This window comes from Eucyclogobius newberryi, unplaced genomic scaffold, assembly GCF_026437365.1.
Source record: "Eucyclogobius newberryi isolate DKJ021-1_F unplaced genomic scaffold, fEucNew1.0.hap1 SCAF_4, whole genome shotgun sequence".
NCBI classification, from domain to species: Eukaryota; Metazoa; Chordata; class Actinopteri; order Gobiiformes; family Gobiidae; genus Eucyclogobius; species Eucyclogobius newberryi.
In genome coordinates this window covers 36114983-36135894 of record NW_027316056.1, presented here as the reverse complement: position 1 = coordinate 36135894, position 20912 = coordinate 36114983, and the positions used below count along the sequence as shown (strand labels likewise).

Below are 20912 nucleotides of genomic sequence, written 5' to 3'. Positions count from 1 at the left end.
CTGAACTTTATTTGATTTCTCATGAACGTACACTCATCACTCTATCTTACATGTACACACTATCTTGGCAGGAAAAAAACACAAATGTAGATATTTTTTGCAAATGTATTAAAAAAAGAACTGCTGAAATATCACATGGTCATAAGTGTTCAGAGCCTTTGCTGTGATACTCACTCTCCATTTCTCCTGATCCTCCTTGAGCTGTGTTTCCCTGATTGGACTTGATTAGGAAAGGCTCTTTATAAGAACTACAGCTCACAGAGTCATGTGAGAATCATGAGGTCCAAGGAACTGCACCAGGAGCTCAGAGACAGAACTGTTTCTGCAGCACTCGAGGTTCCTAAGAGCACAGGGGCCTCATAATCCTTAATGGAAGAAGTTTGGGACGACCAGAACTCTCCCTGGACCTGGATGTCCAGATAAACTGAGCGATCGTGTGAGAAGAGCCTTGGTGAGAGGTCAAGAAGAACCCAAAGATCACTGTGGCTGAGCTCCAGAGATGCAGAAGGAGATGTTCCACAAAGTCAAGTATCACTGCAGCTCTCCACCAGTCGAGGCTTTATGGACGAGTGGCCCCACAGAAGCCTCACCTCAGTGCACGATATGCAGGACTCCCAGAGTATGAGAAATATGATTCTCTGGTCTGATGAGAGCAGTGTGAGAAAACCAGGACCTGCTCAATACAATCCCATGAGTGAAACATGGAGGAAGCATCGTGTTGTGTTCTTCAGCTGCAGGAACAGATGAAGGAAAGATGAACGTGGCCAAATACAGAGAGATCCTGGAAGAAAACCTCCAGAGTGTTCAGGACCTCAGACCGGGCTGAAGGTTCAACTTCATGTTCATGTGATGTAGGTGTTGGAGGAACAGCCCTCAGCTGGTTTAAATCCTATTTATCTGATAGGTACCAATTTGTTAATGTAAACCAGAGCTCCTCACCATGCTCTCAAGTAATTTACGGTGTGCCACAGGGATCAGTACTTGGTCCAATTCTGTTTACTCTTTATATGCTGCCATTAGGCAACATTATCAGAAAGCATGACATTAACTTCCACTGCTATGCAGACGACACTCAGCTGTATTTATCAATGAAACCTGATCAGAGCGATCAAGTAGACAGACTTAGTACTTGTGTGAAGGAGATAAAAACCTGGATGACACTAAACTACCTGCTTCTTAACCCTGAAAAAACCGAGGTCATTGTGCTTGGCCCTAAGCATCTACGAGACGCTCTATCTGAGCAGATAGTCACACTGGACAATGTCAGTGTAGACTCCAGTTCTACTGTAAGAAAGCTTGGAGTCTTATTTGACCAGGAGCTCTCATTTAAAGCTCATATAAATCAAGCTTGTAAAACAGCCTATTTCCATTTGCGCAACAAGAGCCAAAATCAGAAGAATCCTGCCTAAAAGTGATGCCGAAAAACTTATCCATGCATTTGTAACGACTAGATTAGACTACTGTAACTCCTGCTCGCAGCGTGTCCTAAAAGCTCCATAAAAAGCTTTCAACTGGTTCAAAATGCAGCAGCAAGATTACTAACAGGAACAAAAAGAAGAGAGCACATTACGCCAGTGCTGAAGTCTCTTCACTGGCTCCTGTCGAGTTTAGAATCAAATTCAAAATTCTACTCTTGACCTACAAAGCCATAAATGACATGGCCCCATCCTACCTCAAAGATGCTATAGAACCATATCATCCAAACAGAGCTCTTCGCTCTCAGAATGCCGGCCTTCTGGTGGTGCCAAGAGTCTCTAAAAGTAGCGTTTAGATCCTCCAGTCTGGAACTGGAGGATCTGCAAGAATGGAAGAAGATCCACAAATCCAGGAGCGACAAACGCATCATTCCCAAGAGACTCATGCAGTACTAGCTCAGAAAGTACTTCTACTCAATACTGAGCATGACCATGTGATACTTCAGTTTTTTAATAAATTAGCAAAAAATTCTAAAGATTTTTTCTGTCAAGATGAGGTTCTGAATGAGAAATAAAATAAACTTTTAGCAATTTTATCTGATTTTTGCAATCGGCTGCACTGAAACAAAGAGTGACAAATGCAAATACTTTCTGTACTCACTGTACATTTAAACATAATTACTGGAAACCTGTGGGTGAAATCCCTCATTTGTTCAGGAGTGTTCCATTGTAGAAAAAGATTCAGTTGCATCATCTGGACTTTAACTTGACTTAAAGGAAGTCTTTGTTAAAAAAAAAGAAAAAAAGAAAATCCGTCCTTAAACAGAACCCGGGGTTTAAGATTCAACCACCCGGTGGAAGCGGCGCCGCTTCTCCTCCGCTGCACTGGCGTTTCCACGCCCGAACACCGGCTCCGCGCTCCCGCACCCGCCGCCCCGGAGGTCTGTACCTGGGCGAAGGTGTGGCCCCAGCCCGCCACAGGAGCAGACACGGAGAGCGGGGCACCGGCTCCACCCGGAGAAAAGCAGCCCCATACAACCAAGGTACAGCCCCGTTTCTCTGCTTTCCCGCTCCACAGACGGGGGCGATCTGGTCACAAAACTGGACTCAAATGCGTCGTGATTGGGCTAGAGCAACGCCGGCGTCTGGTATGTGGACTGCCGCTTCTGTCCCAACGTCTTTGTTTTGTTAGTCGTTTCCATTGTTTTGTTTTGTTCCCGCGTCTCTGTGTTGTCTTCTGTCTACATCCCTGTTCCTTAACTTCATCGGACATTACTGCACCGTCCATCGCTCATCTCCTCCCTCACTCCTGGACTATCTACTGCCCTAGCCGCCAGCTAACAGCTGGCTTAACACCTGCGGAGGTCCGTCATGGTATCGCGGGGCCTCCCTGCCGTGCAGACAAGGTCTGGGGCAACCAACGCCACTCACTCCACCAGCTTCAACACCCGGTCCACTGCTGCTTTTTCACAACTCTCTGCCCACCAGCTTCTAGTTAACCAGCCTCTAGCCACCGCCAGCATTCTAACTGGATTACTCTCATCTGCTGCTACGTTCCATCTCCTCCTCGAACTATCACTCCTGCGCCTCCAGGCCACCGCTCCACCAACTTCTCGCCTACTCACCTACACCGCTGCTGACCTTCACCTCCTCAACCATAACCACCGTCTCCCAGCTGCTGCTGCCTCTGCAGCTAGCTCAGCTGGGATCCTTCGCCGGCCCCGCTACATCCACAGGGGCTCTGGTCTCTCCCATAACCAACACTCCAACGACGGCTCACCTATCCCCTCACTCTGGACTAGTTTTCGCCCCCCCGTCACCCCCACCTGCCGCACTGCCAACCTCAGCAACCTCCGCCCCCCCACCCCTTCGCCCCCATCCATCTCCGCGCCCCCATCCATCTCCCTTGCACTGCTGAACTGCCGCTTCCTCTCCAACAAATCACCTGTTATATCTGAACTGCTACTGGACAATAACATTGACCTGCTTCTCCTCTGTGAAACATGGCAACAGCCCCTGGACTTCTATGCTCTCAACCAAGCCACTCCCTCCAACTACACTTACACTGCCAAACCCCGCCTCTCTGGGCGTGGGGGAGGTCTTGCTGTTATTCATAAAAAATCTACATCCATCACTGAACTGAACCTCAACCTTCCATCCATCTCATCATTTGAATACCTCGCCTTCTCCCTCCCCAACTCTATCACCGCTATCCTGATCTATCGTCCCCCAAAGCCCCACCCCTCTTTCCTCACTGAATTGTCTGAACTCCTCACCATCGCATCCTCTCTCTCTGCCCGCCTCCTACTCACTGGTGACTTCAACATCCACATTGACTGCCCCAACGCCCCACTGACATCCGACTTCCTCTCTCTCCTGGACTGCTTCCATCTCACCCAACATATTGACTTCCCCACCCATACCAAAGGCCACACTCTGGACTTAGTCTGTTCCTCTCTCCTACCCATATCTAAGCCCCACCCCCTCCCCTTCCCACTCTCTGCATCCTTTTCTCTGCCCCCCTACCCTCGCCCCACAACCCCAAAAAACGCACCATCACCTACCGCAATATCAAGTCAGTCAACCCCCTCACGCTCTCCCAGCTCATATCCTCTGCTTTCCCCCCTGACTCCCCCCCCTCTTCCCCCGACGACTATGCTGTCATGCTCAACACCACCCTCTCCGACTCCCTTGACTCCCTAGCCCCCTGGAAAACCTCCTCCGCCTCATACATCAACCCCGCCCCCTGGTACACCCCTGAACTCCGCACCATGAAGCAGACTGGCCGCCAACTCGAACGACTCCTCAAAAGAACCCGCCTCACCGTCCACGCCGAAGCTTTCAAATTACACATCTCCTCCTACCGTGACGCTCTCCAAGCCGCCAAATCTGCCCACCTCTCCACCCTCATCAACAGCTCCCACCGGAGCCCTCGCACCCTGTTCTCCACCGTCAACAAGCTGCTCCAGCCACCGGACATCACTCCACCCTCCTCCCCTGACCTCTGCAACTCTTTCCTCCTTGCCTTCAATGACAAAATTTCCAAAATCAACAGCTCCATGACTGCCGTCTCCATTAACTCCATCACCACCCCCACCCCTGCCCCCCCTCCTCTCCCTGACCACCCACCCTTCCCTCCCCTCACCACCTTCTCCTCTGTTAACTCCTCTCATATCATAGACCTCATCACCGCTTCCAAAACCACCACCTGCTCTCTCGACCCCCTCCCAACGACTCTAACCAAGGCCTGCCTCCCTGCTCTCATCCCCCATCTCACCACCCTCTTCAACCAGTCTTTATCCCTCGGCCATGTTCCTTCCATCTACAAACTGGCCTCCATCACCCCCATCCTCAAAAAACCCACCCTAGACTCCGCCAACCTCTCCAACTACCGCCCCATCTCCAACCTGCCGTTCCTCTCAAAAACGCTGGAACGCATCGTCGCCGCCCAACTTCACACCCACCTCCAGTCAAACAACCTCTATGAACCCCTCCAATCTGGCTTCCGCCCACTTCACAGCACTGAAACAGCCCTGGTCAAAGTACTCAACGATCTCCTCACCTCTGCAGACTCCGGGGCCCTCAACATCCTGTTACTACTAGACCTCAGCGCAGCCTTTGACACTATAAACCATTCCATCCTCCTACAAAGGCTGCACCAACTGGGTGTTGAGGGCTCTGCACTTGACTGGCTCACATCCTACCTCACCAACAGGCAAGAGTTCATTTCCCTCTCCGGTCACTCATCCACCCTCTCCCCAGTAATGCAGGGGGTCCCCCAGGGCTCAGTCCTCGGCCCCCTCCTCTTCATCTGCTACATCTTCCCCCTTGGTCACATCCTCCGCCAACTCAACCTGGACTTTCACTGCTACGCTGACGACACCCAGATATACCTCACCACCAAATCCACCCAAAACCCTCCCCTCAGCCACATCCAAACCTGCATCTCTACAATAAAATCATGGCTCACTCTCAACTTCCTCAAACTGAACAGTGACAAAACAGAGCTCCTCCTCATTGGCACCAAATCCACTCTCAATAAAACTGGTCCCTTTTCACTCAGCATCGACACCTCGACCATCACCCCCTCTACCCTGGTACGCAATCTCGGTGTCATCATGGACCCAACCCTCTCCTTCACTCCCCATGTCAGCCACATCGTCAAGACCTCATACTTCCACCTCCGCCGCATCGCCAAAATCCGACACTGCCTCACCCTCCCCGCTGCTGAATCCCTCATCCATGCCTTCATCTCCTCCCGCCTCGACTACTGCAACTCCCTCCTCACTGGCATCTCCTCCCATTCCCTCCACAGACTCCAAATGGTCCAAAACTCCGCTGCCCGCCTCCTCACCCACACCCGGTCCCGTGATCACATCACTTCCGTTCTCCGCTCTCTCCACTGGCTCCCCATCAAGCAGCGCATACACTTTAAAATACTCCTCCTCACCTTCAAAGCTCTTCACCACCTTGCCCCCCCCTACCTGTCTGACCTCCTCATCCCCCACCGCCCCTCCCGAGCTCTCCGATCCTCCTCCTCTCTCACCCTGACTGCACCAACATCCCGACTCAAAACTTTTGGCGACAGAGCATTCTCCCGAACAGCACCCCGACTCTGGAACTCCCTCCCCCAACCTGTCCGCCACTCTCCCTCACTCACAACATTCAAATCCAGCCTAAAAACATACCTCTTCACCCAAGCCTATGACCTCCTCTACCCCTAGCCTCCTCTACCCCATTGCCTACTCTTCTACCCCCTGTTACATCCCCATCATTTTCTCTCTACTTCTTCTGTCTTGTTCATTTTATCTGTATATTAATGTGTACTGTACGTGTTGTCCCCCCCTGTCTGTAAATACCCCCCCTTTTTTATTATGTTCAGCGTCTTTGGGTCACTGAAAAGTGCTATATAAATAAAAGTTATTATTATTATTATTATTATTATTATTATTATTATTATTATTATTATTATTATTATTATTATTATTATTATTATTATTATTATTATAACGTAGTTTTGAATCCCTGGAGAGGTCGACGCCCAGGGCATTCGGATGATAATCAGGTCCTCAGGGAGGAGAATGAGTCAGGGACAATAGGAGGCTGATGACCCATTAAAGGACTGATAGAAAACTAAGAGGCTAGTTTGATAGAAAACAAAAAGTGTTAGTTTCTGGTGAAACCAAAACCACCCTTTATCAGGAGGTCCCGCCCGGTGGGCAGGGCCTACTCAGGGAAGGGTAAATATCCCGGTCCTGATTCGCAGATTGAGGTTAAAACTCAGATAAGAGTCGAAACGATGATACAACTGAATCTTTTTCTATAATTACCGGACCAACATGTCATATTACAGTTTTCTGAAAGTAAAGCCTGTGACGTGACAAATACTCTACATATGTCTGCAGTGGTGGAGAGTAACATGGTTAGGTAATTTACAGCAGATCTTTTTTTTACTCACTAAAAAAGGGGGCAGGACTTTCTACTCCACAACATTTTTGAACTGAAATAAAGTACTTTTCTTTGGTTTGAGACTGTGTATAACATGAGCAAACCAAATACAATACATATAAATATACAGTACACTTTATACTTTAACTTGAGTATTTGTTTTCCCCTCTGGTGTCTGTACTTTTACTCAGCAGTGAAAACAGAAGCAGTGAAATTGTCTCTGAAGACAAAGCAGAAGACAAAAGAGAAGACGAGAGTTTTGCTGAAAGTCAGACAGGAAGTGGTTTTATTAAACACTGTCTAGACGTGTCGCTGCAGTGAGCGTACGTCATTCAAATCTGAAGCAACATCATATCGTAAATGTATATATATATATATATATTTATATTTGCATCATCCAGAATATCATCTTCACCCTCATTCCCAGCTCAGACATTCAAAACACTGTGTTAATAAAATAGAATCTTAACCTTTGTCTAAAAGTGTCCTCTGTCCTCTACTGTAAGCCCTTCTGTAGCTCCTCCCCTCCTCCCCTCCACACCTCCTCCTCCTCTTCCTCCTCTCGTGACGACGATGCCAGGCTCTGGACAGCAGGGGGCACTGTGGCTCCGTGGACGTCCCGCCGTCGCTCACATGCTGTGGTCAGAACTATCTCTACCCTGAGAATCTAAGACAGAAACAGGAGTGGTCAAGACACTCACTCACACAGACACAGACACAGACACAGACACACAGACACACAGACACACACACACACACACATACACACACACACACACATACACACACACACACACACACACACACACACAGACACACAGACACACAGACACACAGACACACACACACACATACACACACACACACACATACACACACACACACACACACACGGTGAGGTAGACACACACCAAGCCCAGGTCACAAACCAGTCGTTTAACTTCTTCTTTAATTAAATGCCTGATGAAAGTTGCTGGTGTAAATAGTTTCTTCAGTGGAATTGTACGTTTCATGTGTTGGCAGTGATTCTAAAGATGAGGAGTATTCACCATAATATGTTATATTCCTTTAAGAGCTTTGAAAAAGCATCAAACACTATTTCTACTGTGTAATAATCCTCATGAAATATCTAGGCAACACATTGTTGGCATTTCATACAATCCCCAAACACAACTTTAGTGTCTTCAGAGGCTGGTGCATAATTACTCTCAAATTAAATGTCCTGTGTTGCCAATAATATTGATAATTGTTCAAATGCTGCCAGAACCTCTTCCTTTATGTGTGAATGTGAGAGCTGTGACCTGGGCTTGGGGGGGCGGGAGCGGGCAGATGGTGAGGGAGGGGTCAGTGTGTGACAGCTAAAGCTATGACCATGAGAAGACGTTGTGCATGTGTGCGTCTGCACAAAATGTGTGCGTCTGCACAGAGGAAGTCTTAGAATGTTCAGTCATCCACAGAGCTGCTGTCAGGAGGGTTCACTGAGAGGCTCGTGGCGTCGAATGACAGAGTCCGTCTCCTCAGCTCCACACTGCTGTCCGTGAACTGGGTCGTCATGGTAACTGGCTGGTGGCCAGGGGGCGGGCTGACCCTGTGTTTCCTGTTCCTGCACGATAGCGGGGACACTGATTGACTGCCACCTGAAAGGTGTCTGCTTGTGTCCCCCGAGTGCGGGAGCGTGTGGGCCGAGCTGGTGATTTGGCCGACTTCAGCCTCGTCGCCTTGGGACGTGTGTTGGGACGTGTGTTGGGACGTGTGTTGGGACGTGTGTTGGGACACGCTCAGTCTTTTGAGGAGGGGAGAGTCAGGGCTCGGGACAGTGAGGCTCGGGACAGTGAGGCTCTGGGGCTGAGACTCGCCCTCCGCCGGCTCGGGGCCCATGGAGTCACTGCGGCTGCGGCTCCTGCAGGAGATGACCCTCTGGGGGTGTGCACACTTGAGCGTGTGCACACTGGACGAGCGGTGGCGCTGGGGCGAGGCCGAGGGGACAGTCAGTGTGTCCAGCTCGTCTGCCGGGGCGCTCTGGTCCACAGAGTCACTGCGCACGGCCTCCTGAGGAAGAACACAGAGACATCGAGTGAATACTGAGCCCTGAGGCGACAGAGGAAGTGTATCATTATATATCATTACTTCTGTGGCTACAACACTGTCGTCTATAACAGATTTACACTTTGTCTCAGACATGATCTACAGGAGATCTGTTTCCAAAGGGCACCAGTTTGTGCTCACGAGGGAGGAATGTTCCCACTTTAAGTCCCAGTACAAACCATTAAACTCCCGAGAGAGAGAGAGCAGAGTGAGTTTGTCATATACACATTGCAATATTATAATGTTTTATACTCGCTGGAGATGATTGTTTTTGGGCATTGCACTTGTGTACATCACCACCTCCTTGTGGGTTTGACTCTCGCTCCCCAAATCAAGCTTATATTATACTTTCCGCACGGAAATGAGACGCATGGAGAAAACATGGCAGTATTTCTCGTCATATCTGAGATGTCTGCTCTGAAATCTCCCTCGTGTCAAACATAAACTGAGCTTCACGCTGCCACTGTCCTGTGGAATGAGGCTTTCGGGCAGAGGACGTATTGTCCCCCTGACGTGCCGACGTGGTCCCACCTGTCTCCTGAGCTGGCGGCTGCCTGAGTGGAAGGAGGCGGGCCTCTTGAGCCCTGGGCGCTCGGGCACGTAGGAGGGGCTCAACATGTTCCTGTCCAGACTGTCTTCAGGACTGAGCCAGCGCTGGGCCGTCCTGCCGCTGCTGTGGGCGGGGCTCTGTCTGAACGAGCCCTGTCGGTCGATGCTGTGACTGGACACGAGCTTGGGCCGCTCTGCCCCGCCCTCTGCCGCCAGCCTGTACCCGTCCACGCTGCGAGTGGAGCTGAGCCGGTGGCGATTGATGCGGCGCGTGGGGCTGAAGCGGTAGCCGTCGATGCTGTGGGCGGAGTTGAGGCGGTGGCGATGGATGCGGTGGGCAGGGCTGAGCCGGTGGCCCTCCACGCTGTCGGACGGGCCGAGTCCGAGGGAGGAGTTGCGGTCGATGCTCTGGAAGGGGCTCACGCAGATCATGGGCCGGCAGCTGCGGCCCAAGCCCAGCGTGGCGTGACCGATGGTGGGCAGGGCCCCGGGCACCTGCAGCAGTGACCCCGCCCCGCTGGAGCCCAGGGACGTCATGGAGCCTGTACACAAGAGCCACACAACAACATCCATGAACAATACAACTAAATGTCCAAACTTTTTCCACTCAAGCAAATCAATCTACGTAAACAACTGAAAATGCTCCTGTGGGATTCACAGTTAAAACATTTGGAGGTTTAACCAAAAAATCGCTAAAACTAGATAGTTTTGATCTAATGTACATCAGAAACAGTACAAGACATTATTATAGAAATACAAAACGTTGAGCCATTGAAATTGGTAGTTGTGTCTCAGACCACATGGCCCTGACCTGTGGGGTGCCCCAAGGGTCAGTCCTGGGACCCCTTCTGTTCAACCTCTACATGCTGCCGTTAGGTCGTGTCCTATCACAATGATACAGACGAGTCAGATCTATGTTTCACTGTTGCAGGTGAATATAGACCAGTGGATTCACTCTGTCACTGCATCCAACAGATCAGTGTGTGGACCGAACTCCTGCTGGTGCCAGAGGGCCTCCTGCTGGTGCCAGAGGGCCTCCTGCTGGTGCCAGAGGGCCTCCTGCTGGTGCCAGAGGGCCTCCTGCTGGTGCCAGAGGGCCTCCTGCTGGTGCCAGAGGGCCTCCTGCTGATGCCAGAGGGCCTCATGCTGGTGCCAGAGGGCCTCATGCTGGTGCCAGAGTCAGTGTGTGGAGGCAAAACAACTTTCTCCAGCTGAACTCAGACAAGACTGAAATCATGGTCTTTGTCACAGAAACAAAGAGAAAGTGTCAGCGTCACCTCCAGAGTCTCGCTCTAAAACCTACAAACCAAGTTAGAACTCTGGGGGTAAAAATGGACTCAAACTTGAACTTTAACGGCCACAAATCAATAACATCAGCAGCTTTTTACCATCTAAAAAACATTGCCAAAATCAAAAATACAGAGTCTAAACCAGACTTGGAGAGACTTATCCATGCGTTTGTCTCCAGTAGATTAGACTACTGTAACGGCCTGCTCACTGGTCTCTCCAAACGAGCTGTAAAACAGCTGCAGTACATCCAGAACGCTGCTGCTCGGGTCCTGACTAGAACCAGGAAGTACCATCACATTAGTCCTGACTAGAACCAGGAAGTACCATCACATTAGTCCTGTTCTCAGGTCTCTGCACTGCCCCCTGTGGCTCAGAGAATAGACTTTAAAGCAGCTCTGCTTGTGTACAAGTCTCTCCATGGCCTAGCACCAAAGTACATCTCAGACATGTTAGTGCCATATGAACCATCTCGGCCTCCTGCTGGTGCCAGAGTCAGGACTAAACATGGACCGGCCTCCTGCTGGTGCCAGAGTCAGGATTTAACATGGACCGGCCTCCTGCTGGTGCCCGAGTCAGGACTAAACATGGACTGGCCTCCTGCTGGTGCCAGAGTCAGGACTAAACATGGAGCGGCCTCCTGCTGGTGCCAGAGTCAGGACTAAACATGGACCTGCCTCCTGCTGGTGCCAGAGTCAGGACTAAACATGGACCGGCCTCCTGCTGGTGCCAGAGTCAGGACTAAACATGGACCGGCCTCCTGCTGGTGCCAGAGTCAGGACTAAACATGAACTGGCCTCCTGCTGGTGCCAGAGTCAGGACTAAACATGGACCGACCTCCTGCTGGTGCCAGAGTCAGGACCCCGGCCTCCTGCTGGTGCCAGAATCAGGACTAAACATGGCCCGGCCTCCTGCTGGTGCCAGAGTCAGGACTAAACATGGACCGGCCTCCTGCTGGTGCCAGAGTCAGGACTAAACATGGACCGGCCTCCTGCTGGTGCCAGAGTCAGGACTAAACATGGACCGGCCTCCTGCTGGTGCCAGAGTCAGGACTAAACATGGACCGGCCTCCTGCTGGTGCCAGAGTCAGGACATACGACTGAAATGATCTTCTTTGTGCTCTTCTATTTTATGTCTTGAACTGTTTTGTGATTTCTGTCATGTTTGTGTGATTTTAATGCATTTCTTTCCTGTTGTGAAGCACTTTGAAGAGTCTTGTGTGTGAAATGTGCTCCACAAATAAACTTTGCTGACTTTCTTTTAGATTCGAACGTGTCCAGAGTCTTTAAAAGCTAATATTGTCTGAAGAATGTTTGGCTTTAAAGCTTCAGAGTATTTGACAGTCTCTACATGGCAAAGTACAGCGAGCCGCGCCATGAAAACCTCGTGGTTTTGCCAGGATCCAAAGCACCTGAGCATGAGTTACGTAAAGCGTTCTTTTGAGCGTCTCCCAGGCTCACCTTCTGCTGCCGTAAAGTCTCCTGCGGTGCACAAAGGCGCTCGCTCGCACAGACGTCCTCGCTAAATGCTCTGTTTGCTTCTATTAAATAACAGTTGGTGAGACAAGGAGCCAGGCTGTTTTTGGGGGGAATTCTACCTGGTGCCAGGGAGCCCGTGTGTCAGCCTCTGCTCGACTGTCGGTGCCAGTCAGAGGGCGTGTTATTGAAGGCTTTTTAAATGGGTTTAAATGGAACACTTGAGCTCGAAACAATGAATCCAAACACAAAACCAGCTCTGATTTATGATAGAGATTAGAAACTCACTCCTTTTTAACCTTTATAACATTGATTGTTTTTTGTTTATTAGTCGATAATTTAGCAGATAATGAGATGACAATGACCTGCAGTAATTAAAAAATCTTAACTACTCTCTTTTTCTTTTTTCTTTATTTCTTTTTTCTCTTCTTCTTTCTCTTTTTTTTTTCTTTTTTGACAATGTTACTGGACTTTATCTTTATTTACACACAAGTTTTGATTGGTCTGTGTTTATTCCTTCAATAAAAAAAATAAAAAAAAGACCAGCAAATAAATAAAATCATGAGGCAAACGTGTATCGATGATGAATATTTGAAATCCGTTGCAATAAATGTTTCAAGCTGAAATAAATAAATAAAATCTTAACTACATTTTAGTTCGATGAGTGGTCTGACCTGTAGGGGGCGCTGTAATGAGCCTGTGTCAGACAGATCCAAATGCTGAGCTTTTGCATTTGTTTTACTGACAGTTTATCCACATCATTTTTGGTTCTTTCTGGCAAACATGGATTTTTATTTTAGAGCTAAAATAAAGTTTGTGCAGATAATAATTGTAGTTAACACACAGCCTCAGGAGCTGCACACGTCTGCACTCGCTGAAGACTCATTACAGCAGATCAGGTAAATCACATGCCAAACACATGCTATTTTTTCACTTTATACTCACATTTATGTTATTGATAAATGAGGCTCTGATACTTCATAACGACAGAGCCTTTTATTCACCACAAATGACTTCAAATGATGTGAGAAACTGTCTTTGTGCGATGCGATCTGTCATTTATTCTGGATTCATCTGAAACGAGTGCAACTTCATAGAACCTGATTGAGCCTCTGTGTTTTTAAAGTCTCTTCGGTCCGTGGGCGGAGCCGATGCTCAGCTCTGGCTCCACAGCAGGATTACCTGAGTAGCTGTAGCCGGAGTAGGGCTCGTGGCCAATGGGAGGGTACGGGGAACATCGCAGCGGCTGCACATGGCTGTCGCTGGGGAGAGACAGCATGCGACCTATGCTCAGCAGGTTGCCATGGGAACGCTCCTCTTCCTCCACCTGCACACATCATCGTTACAGTCACCTTTGCTCTGCCACCAAATGTCCTCACAGAGTTCCTTCATCTCGGTCCGGAACAGGATGTGGAGTAAATATGTCACGATCTAATGATGAAGTCATATTTCTGACACAAACATGTTCCTGCTGTCGCTCTATTATAATGTGTCTATAATGATATAATGTGTCTATAATAATATAATGTGTCTATAATAGTATAATGTGTCTATAATAGTATAATGTGTCTATAATGATATAATGTGTCTATAATAGTATAATGTGTCTGTAATATTATAATATGTCTATAATATTATAATGTGTCTATAATAATATAATGTGTCTGTAATATTATAATGTGTCTATAATATTATAATGTGTCTATAATAATATAATGTGTCTGTAATATTATAATGTGTCTATAATATTATAATGTGTCTATAATAATATAATGTGTCTGTAATATTATAATGTGTCTATAATAATATAATGTGTCTATAATAATATAATGTGTCTATAATAATATAATGTGTCTGTAATATTATAATGTGTCTATAATAATATAATGTGTCTGTAATATTATAATGTGTCTATAATAATATAATGTGTCTATAATAATATAATGTGTCTATAATAATATAATGTGTCTGTAATATTATAATATGTCTATAATAATATAATGTGTCTATAATATTATAATGTGTCTATAATATTATAATATGTCTATAATATTATAATGTGTCTATAATATTATAATGTGTCTATAATAATATAATGTGTCTATAATAATATAATGTGTCTATAATATTATAATGTGTCTATAATATTATAATGTGTCTGTAATATTATAATGTGTCTATAATATTATAATGTGTCTATAATAATATAATGTGTCTGTAATATTATAATGTGTCTATAATAATATAATGTGTCTATAATAATATAATGTGTCTATAATAATCTAATGTGTCTGTAATATTATAATATGTCTATAATAATATAATGTGTCTATAATATTATAATGTGTCTGTAATATTATAATGTGTCTATAATAATATAATGTGTCTATAATAATATAATGTGTCTATAATATTATAATGTGTCTATAATATTATAATCTGTCTATAATATTATAATGTGTCTATAATAATATAATGTGTCTATAAAAATATAATGTGTCTATAATATTATAATGTGTCTATAATATTATAATGTGTTTATAATAATATAATGTGTCTATAATAATATAATGTGTCTATAATATTATAATGTGTCTATAATATTATAATCTGTCTATAATATTATAATGTGTCTATAATAATATAATGTGTCTATAAAAATATAATATTATAATGTGTCTATAATAATATAATAATACAATGTGTCTATAATAATATAATGTGTCTATAATATTATAATGTGTCTATAATAATATAATAATACAATGTGTCTATAATAATATAATGTGTCTATAATAATATAATAATACAATGTGTCTATAATAATATAATATTATAATGTGTCTATAATAATATAATAATACAATGTGTCTATAATAATATAATGTGTCTATAATAATATAATGTGTCTATAATATTATAATGTGTCTATAATAATATAATAATACAATGTGTCTATAATAATATAATATAATGTGTCTATAATAATATAATGTGTCTATAATAATAAAATGTGTCTATATTATAATGTGTCTATAATAATATAATGATAATGTGTCTATAATAATATAATAATATAATGTGTCTATAATAATATAATGTGTCTATAATAATATAATGTGTCTATAATATTATAATGTGTCTATAATAATATAATAATACAATGTGTCTATAATAATATAATAATATAATGTGTCTATAATAATATAATGTGTCTATAATATTATAATGTGTGTATAATATTATAATAATACAATGTGTCTATAATAATATAATGTGTCTATAATATTATAATGTGTCTATAATAATATAATAATACAATGTGTCTATAATAATATAATAATATAATGTGTCTATAATAATATAATGTGTCTATAATATTATAATGTGTCTATAATAATATAATATGTCTATAATAATATAATGTGTCTATAATAGTATAATGTGTCTATAATAATATAATGTGTCTATAATAATATAATAATACAATGTGTCTATAATAATATAATAATATAATGTGTCTATAATATTATAATGTGTCTATAATAATATAATATTATAATGTGTCTATAATAATATAATAATACAATGTGTCTATAATAATATAATGTGTCTATAATAATACAATGTGTCTATAATAATATAATGTGTCTATAATAATATAATAATACAATGTGTCTATAATAATATAATGTGTCTATAATAATATAATGTGTCTATAATAATATAATAATACAATGTGTCTATAATAATATAATGTGTCTATAATATTATAATGTGTCTATAATAATATAATAATACAATGTGTCTATAATAATATAATAATATAATGTGTCTATAATAATATAATAATATAATGTGTCTATAATAATATAATGTGTCTATAATATTATAATGTGTCTATAATAATATAATAATACAATGTGTCTATAATAATATAATAATATAATGTGTCTATAATAATATAATAATATAATGTGTCTATAATAATATAATGTGTCTATAATATTATAATGTGTCTATAATAATATAATAATACAATGTGTCTATAATAATATAATAATATAATGTGTCTATAATAATATAATGTGTCTATAATATTATAATGTGTCTATAATAATATAATATGTCTATAATAATACAATGTGTCTATAATAATATAATGTGTCTATAATAATATAATAATACAATGTGTCTATAATAATATAATAATATAATGTGTCTATAATAATATAATAATACAATGTGTCTATAATAATATAATGTGTCTATAATAATATAATGTGTCTATAATATTATAATGTGTCCATAATAATATAATAATACAATGTGTCTATAATAATATAATAATATAATGTGTCTATAATAATATAATAATATAATGTGTCTATAATAATATAATGTGTCTATAATATTATAATGTGTCTATAATAATATAATAATACAATGTGTCTATAATAATATAATAATATAATGTGTCTATAATAATATAATGTGTCTATAATAATATAATGTGTCTATAATATTATAATGTGTCTATAATAATATAATAATATAATGTGTCTATAATAATATAATGTGTCTATAATATTATAATGTGTCTATAATAATATAATAATACAATGTGTCTATAATAATATAATAATATAATGTGTCTATAATAATATAATGTGTCTATAATATTCTAATGTGTGTATAATATTATAATAATACAATGTGTCTATAATAATATAATGTGTCTATAATATTATAATGTGTGTATAATATTATAATAATACAATGTGTCTATAATAATATAATGTGTCTATAATATTATAATGTGTCTATAATAATATAATAATACAATGTGTCTATAATAATATAATAATATAATGTGTCTATAATAATATAATGTGTCTATAATAATATAATGTGTCACTCACCCGGTCCCCGCCGGGCCCCTGCTCCGGGCCCCCTGATGCGGTGCTGTGCCTGCGGGCGGCGGCCTGCTCTCTCTCTTTCTCCCTCTCCTTCTCCCTCACGCGCTCCTCTCGCTCCTCCCTCTCCTCCATCTCCTCCAGCTGCGCCTCCTTGTTGCTGTCCTCCAGGTGCTTCATGAGGACAGCCACCACCACATTGACCAGGACGAACTGAGCGGTCAGCACGAAAGTGACGAAGTAGACGGGGGAGATGAGGGGCAGGTACGTGAGGCAGTGACGGTCCTGTGGGCGGCACTCCCGCAGAGTGTCCTGCAGTAAAACCACAATGTTATATTTATACAAGTATCTACAATGTACTACACAATCAGACTCATTACCACCAAAGCACTTCAATAATCACTCCCTAAAATAATATTTCTAGGTTTTAGTGGTGAAAGGTGCCTGAGGGGCCACTAGATGGCACTTTGAGGCCCTGAGCCTGTAGAGCGGAGAGAGAGGTAAGTAACCTTCATAATCCCATTCCAGTTGTCCCCTGTGGACACTCGGAAAAGCGTGAGGAAGGCCATGCCAAAGTTGTCGAAGGTGGCGTGGCGACTGAGGCCTTCACACGGGTTCTCGTCCGAACACTCTGAAAGAGGATCAGAGGAAGTCAGGGCCGCACTTAGAGAACAAAGACTATTGTGCACTCTAGATGTGAGTCTAAACTGACATAATTAATATATGCACCAAAGCAAATGTAAGCCTGTTACATAATTCAACAGAGATCTGACTACAGTGTCAGCTGCATGCACACACACACACACACACACACACGCCCATGTGCTCACCCTCATGCACACGCATGCACGTGCACGCACACACACACTAACCCAGTTTTCCAAAGAGCTCAACTCCCAGAGCTGCATAGATGAAGAACAGCAACATGAAGAGCAGACCTAGATTCCCCACCTACAGAGACAGTACAGCACAGATATATACAGGATGAACACAGAAAGAACATACAGACAAGACACCCTCAGACACTAGAATACTGCAGTAATGCTTCCCCCGTCATGATCCATAACGAGTCAGATCATCTTCAAGCATAAACACGCTGTAAATACTATTACCTTTGTCCCCAACACAAGGTTAATGTAGTGAGAGGTTTGTAATGTCAGCTTTTAACAGCAGAAGCACCGTCTGACTCATATTTATGTCCATTACACCTGTAACTAGTGTAATCGTGCGTAAGTGAGTATTACACCTGTATAACTGTGTATTAGTGTAATCGTGTGTAAGTGAGTATTGCACCTGTATAACTGTGTATTAATGTAATCGTGTGTAAGTGAGTATTGCACCTGTATAACTGTGTATTAGTGTAATCGTGTGTAAGTGAGTATTGCACCTGTATAACTGTGTATTAATGTAATCGTGAGTAAGTGAGTATTGCACCTGTATAACTGTGTATTAATGTAATCGTGTGTAAGTGAGTATTGCACCTGTATAACTGTGTATTAATGTAATCGTGTGTAAGTGAGTATTACACCTGTATAACTGTATTAGTGTAATCGTGTGTAAGTGAGTATTACACCTGTATAACTGTGTATTAGTGTAATCGTGTGTAAGTGAGTATTGCACCTGTATAACTGTGTATTAATGTAATCGTGTGTGAGTATTACACCTGTATAACTGTGTATTAGTGTAATCGTGTGTAAGTGAGTATTACACCTGTATAACTGTCTATTAGTGTAATCGTGTGTAAGTGAGTATTGCACCTGTATAACTGTGTATTAATGTAATCGTGTGTGAGTATTGCACCTGTATAACTGTGTATTAATGTAATCGTGTGTAAGTGAGTATTACACCTGTATAACTGTGTATTAGTGTAATCGTGTGTAAGTGAGTATTACACCTGTATAACTGTGTATTAGTGTAATCGTGTGTAAGTGAGTATTACACCTGTATAACTGTGTATTAGTGTAATCGTGTGTAAGTGAGTATTGCACCTGTATAACTGTGTATTAGTGTAATTGTGTGTAAGTGAGTATTACACCTGTATAACTGTAATCGTGCGTAAGTGAGTATTACACCTGTATAACTGTCTATTAGTGTAATCGTGTGTAAGTGAGTATTACACCTGTATAACTGTGTAATCGTGTGTAAGTGAGTATTACACCTGTATAACTGTGTAATCGTGAGTAAGTGAGTATTACACCTGTATAACTGTCTATTAGTGTAATCGTGTGTAAGTGAGTATTACACCTGTATAACTGTCTATTAGTGTAATCGTGTGTAAGTGAGTATTACACCTGTATAACTGTGTATTAGTGTAATCGTGTGTAAGTGAGTATTGCACCTGTATAACTGTGTATTAGTGTAATCGTGTGTAAGTGAGTATTACACCTGTATAACTGTGTATTAGTGTAATCGTGTGTAAGTGAGTATTGCACCTGTATAACTGTGTATTAGTGTAATCGTGTGTAAGTGAGTATTACACCTGTATAACTGTGTATTAGTGTAATCGTGTGTAAGTGAGTATTACACCTGTATAACTGTGTATTAGTGTAATTGTGTGTAAGTGAGTATTACACCTGTATAACTGTGTAATCGTGAGTAAGTGAGTATTACACCTGTATAACTGTGTATTAGTGTAATCGTGTGTAAGTGAGTATTACACCTGTATAACTGTGTATTAGTGTAATTGTGTGTAAGTGAGTATTACACCTGTATAACTGTGTAATCGTGAGTAAGTGAGTATTACACCTGTATAACTGTGTATTAGTGTAATCGTGTGTAAGTGAGTATTACACCTGTATAACTGTGTATTAGTGTAATCGTGTGTAAGTGAGTATTACACCTGTATAACTGTGTATTAGTGTAATCGTGTGTAAGTGAGTATTGCACCTGTATAACTGTGTATTAGTGTAATTGTGTGTAAGTGAGTATTACACCTGTATAACTGTGTATTAGTGTAATCGTGAGTAAGTGAGTATTACACCTGTATAACTGTGTAATCGTGTGTAAGTGAGTATTACACCTGTATAACTGTGTATTAATGTAATCGTGTGTAAGTGAGTATTGCACCTGTATAACTGTGTATTAGTGTAATTGTGTGTAAGTGAGTATTACACCTGTATAACTGTGTATTAGTGTAATCGTGAGTAAGTGAGTATTACACCTGTATAACTGTGTAATCGTGTGTAAGTGAGTATTGCACCTGTATAACTGTCTATTAGTGTAATCGTGTGTAAGTGAGTATTACACCTGTATAACTGTGTATTAATGTAATTGTGTGTAAGTGAGTATTACACCTGTATAACTGTGTAATCGTGAGTAAGTGAGTATTACACCTGTATAACTGTGTATTAGTGTAATCGTGTGTAAGTGAGTATTACACCTGTATAACTGTGTATTAGTGTAATTGTGTGTAAGTGAGTATTACACCTGTATAACTGTGTAATCGTGAGTAAGTGAGTATTACACCTGTATAACTGTATTAGTGTAATCGTGTGTAAGTGAGTATTACACCTGTATAACTGTGTATTAGTGTAATCGTCTGTAAGTGAGTATTACACCTGTATAACTGTGTATTAGTGTAATCGTGTGTAAGTGAGTATTACACCTGTATAACTGTATTAGTGTAATTGTGTGTAAGTGAGTATTACACCTGTATAACTGTAATCGTGTGTAAGTGAGTATTACACCTGTATAACTGTGTATTAGTGTAATCGTGAGTAAGTGAGTATTGCACCTGT

The 20912-nt window shown here is 42.1% G+C and overlaps 1 protein-coding gene across 1 annotated transcript in view; it reads right to left on the bottom strand.

Moving 5' to 3' along the window:
• Positions 1-8306: 8306 nt before the first annotated feature.
• Positions 8307-20912, bottom strand: part of cacna1hb (calcium channel, voltage-dependent, T type, alpha 1H subunit b) — a 117134-nt gene continuing 104528 nt past the window's right edge. The window contains exons 31-36 of the mRNA XM_072462439.1: positions 18048-18126; positions 17685-17806; positions 17182-17487; positions 13442-13586; positions 9480-10039; positions 8307-8912 (exon numbers count right to left, since the gene is read on the bottom strand). Of these exons, the coding sequence (XP_072318540.1) occupies positions 8307-8912; positions 9480-10039; positions 13442-13586; positions 17182-17487; positions 17685-17806; positions 18048-18126 (1818 nt within the window). The remainder of the gene's footprint in view (positions 8913-9479; positions 10040-13441; positions 13587-17181; positions 17488-17684; positions 17807-18047; positions 18127-20912) is intronic.